The sequence below is a fragment of the Pinus tabuliformis genome, chromosome 3_2, assembly GCF_031772625.1.
Source record: "Pinus tabuliformis cultivar Carrire ecotype Pingquan chromosome 3_2, CPIR1, whole genome shotgun sequence".
Lineage (NCBI taxonomy): Eukaryota > Viridiplantae > Streptophyta > Pinopsida > Pinales > Pinaceae > Pinus > Pinus tabuliformis.
Window position 1 is genome coordinate 1079761359 of NC_142302.1, and position 1598 is coordinate 1079762956.

Sequence of the window (1598 nt, forward strand, 5' to 3'; positions counted from 1 at the left end):
TCACTCTGCAATGGGGGAAGCATAAGCGTAATCAGATATTGGACTACGAAGGAGTCCCTTTTCGCTGCAACCGGTGCCATAAAGTGGGGCACCTCTACAAAGACTGCCCATTGATCAAGAGACCGGATAGCTCTCCACAGATCTCGCCAATTGCCTCCAGGAGATCTGCGCCTCATACTCCTCCACCGTCACAAGGATTTTCGGCACCCCTTGGCGCACAGGCAGACACAGCGGTTAACAATGAGGACTCGCCCTCACCACCATTGACGCGGGCTCGGGCAGCAGCAGTAGCTTCACATACCTCGGGCACAAATCTCTCTTTACCCTCTTCTCCTATTGCTCTTACATCAGATCATTCAAAATCTTCTACATTCTATATGGCACATTGCACAATTCCTTCTCCTCCTCTGATTCCCTCCACTGTCCCGCCTTCTCTCTCACTCGCTCAACCCCTGCCCCCATCTCCTCCCCCAGCATTGCCTGCACAGCATATCCCCCCACACCCTTACTCCCTCCGACCCCGGACCTCTCACTCGACATCCTCCAATTCCCAGTGTGGGCTGGGCATTGTTCCTCTTAACTCGGGACTCTCCTCCACCAGGGGAAGGAAATCCGATCTTAACAAAGCTATCAGACGTGCGGGAGCGGAAGTGGCCTCCGGCCATCAATCCACTATCATGGGGGCCCTTAGAGCATCAAATCCCCCGAAGAGGGGTCCCCCATGAAATGCATCTCATTCAATTGCAGGGGTTTGGCTAGTTCCCCCAAAAAACTAGCCCTCAAACGACTTTTTGAGGTCGAACACCCGGATGTCATTCTCCTTCAAGAAACGTTGGGTGATGCTGAATCCATTTCACATACCCTGAGCTCCATATCGGCTGGGTGGCATTACATTGCTTTGGATGCCATGGGCAGATCTGGTGGACTGGCTATGGGATTTAATCCTAAAACCATCAGATTGGACTCTTCCTGGGGAGGTCATGGTTATATGGGTGCTGACATTTTTTCTTCAGACTTGGGACTGCCTCTGCGCATCATCAACATATATGGGCCTTGCCAGCATAGGGAAAGTTTCTGGCGGACACTACTCAGTAGGAGTTTGATGTCTCTTGAGCACACAATCCTAGGAGGTGATCTAAACTTCTCATTAGGGTTTAGAGAGTCCTGGGGCTCCTCGACGCAAGTAGATCCAATTACAGATTTCATGAGACGTATCCTTGAACAACACAATCTAATCGACATTCCCATGCAGAATCCCCTCCCCACATGGAGGAATAGAAGGATTGGAACAGCAGCTCTGGCTCGTAGGTTAGATCGTTTTCTAATGAAAGGTCCTCTGGTACACCGGCTACACTATTACAAGTAGTGGGTGGGATCTGGAGGTATTTCGGATCACTCTCCTATCCTCATGGAGATCATGGGCCCCTATCCAAAACCAAAAGCGCCCTTCAAGTTTAATCACCATTGGCTCCAAGACCCCAGCTTCCCCAGCTTCTCCAAAGTTGTCACAGATTATTGGCAAGCCCACCCCATTAACAGAGAAACATCGATGGCAAGGGGCTTTGTCAAAAACCTCACAGAACTAAAACACTTAGTGA

The 1598-nt window shown here is 50.4% G+C and overlaps 1 protein-coding gene across 1 annotated transcript; it reads left to right on the forward strand.

Annotated features, from left to right (window-relative positions):
- The first annotated feature begins 721 nt into the window (after positions 1-721).
- On the forward strand, positions 722-1366 carry LOC149184434 (uncharacterized). The gene has a single exon (XM_089415334.1). It carries the CDS (start codon positions 722-724, stop codon positions 1364-1366), a length of 645 nt encoding a protein of 214 aa, XP_089271460.1.
- Positions 1367-1598: the final 232 nt, after the last annotated feature.

Coding starts and splice junctions, on each gene's coding strand:
- LOC149184434 (XM_089415334.1), top strand. CDS start 722: ATGAAATGCATCTCATTCAATTGCAGGGGTTTGGCTAGTTCCCCCAAA.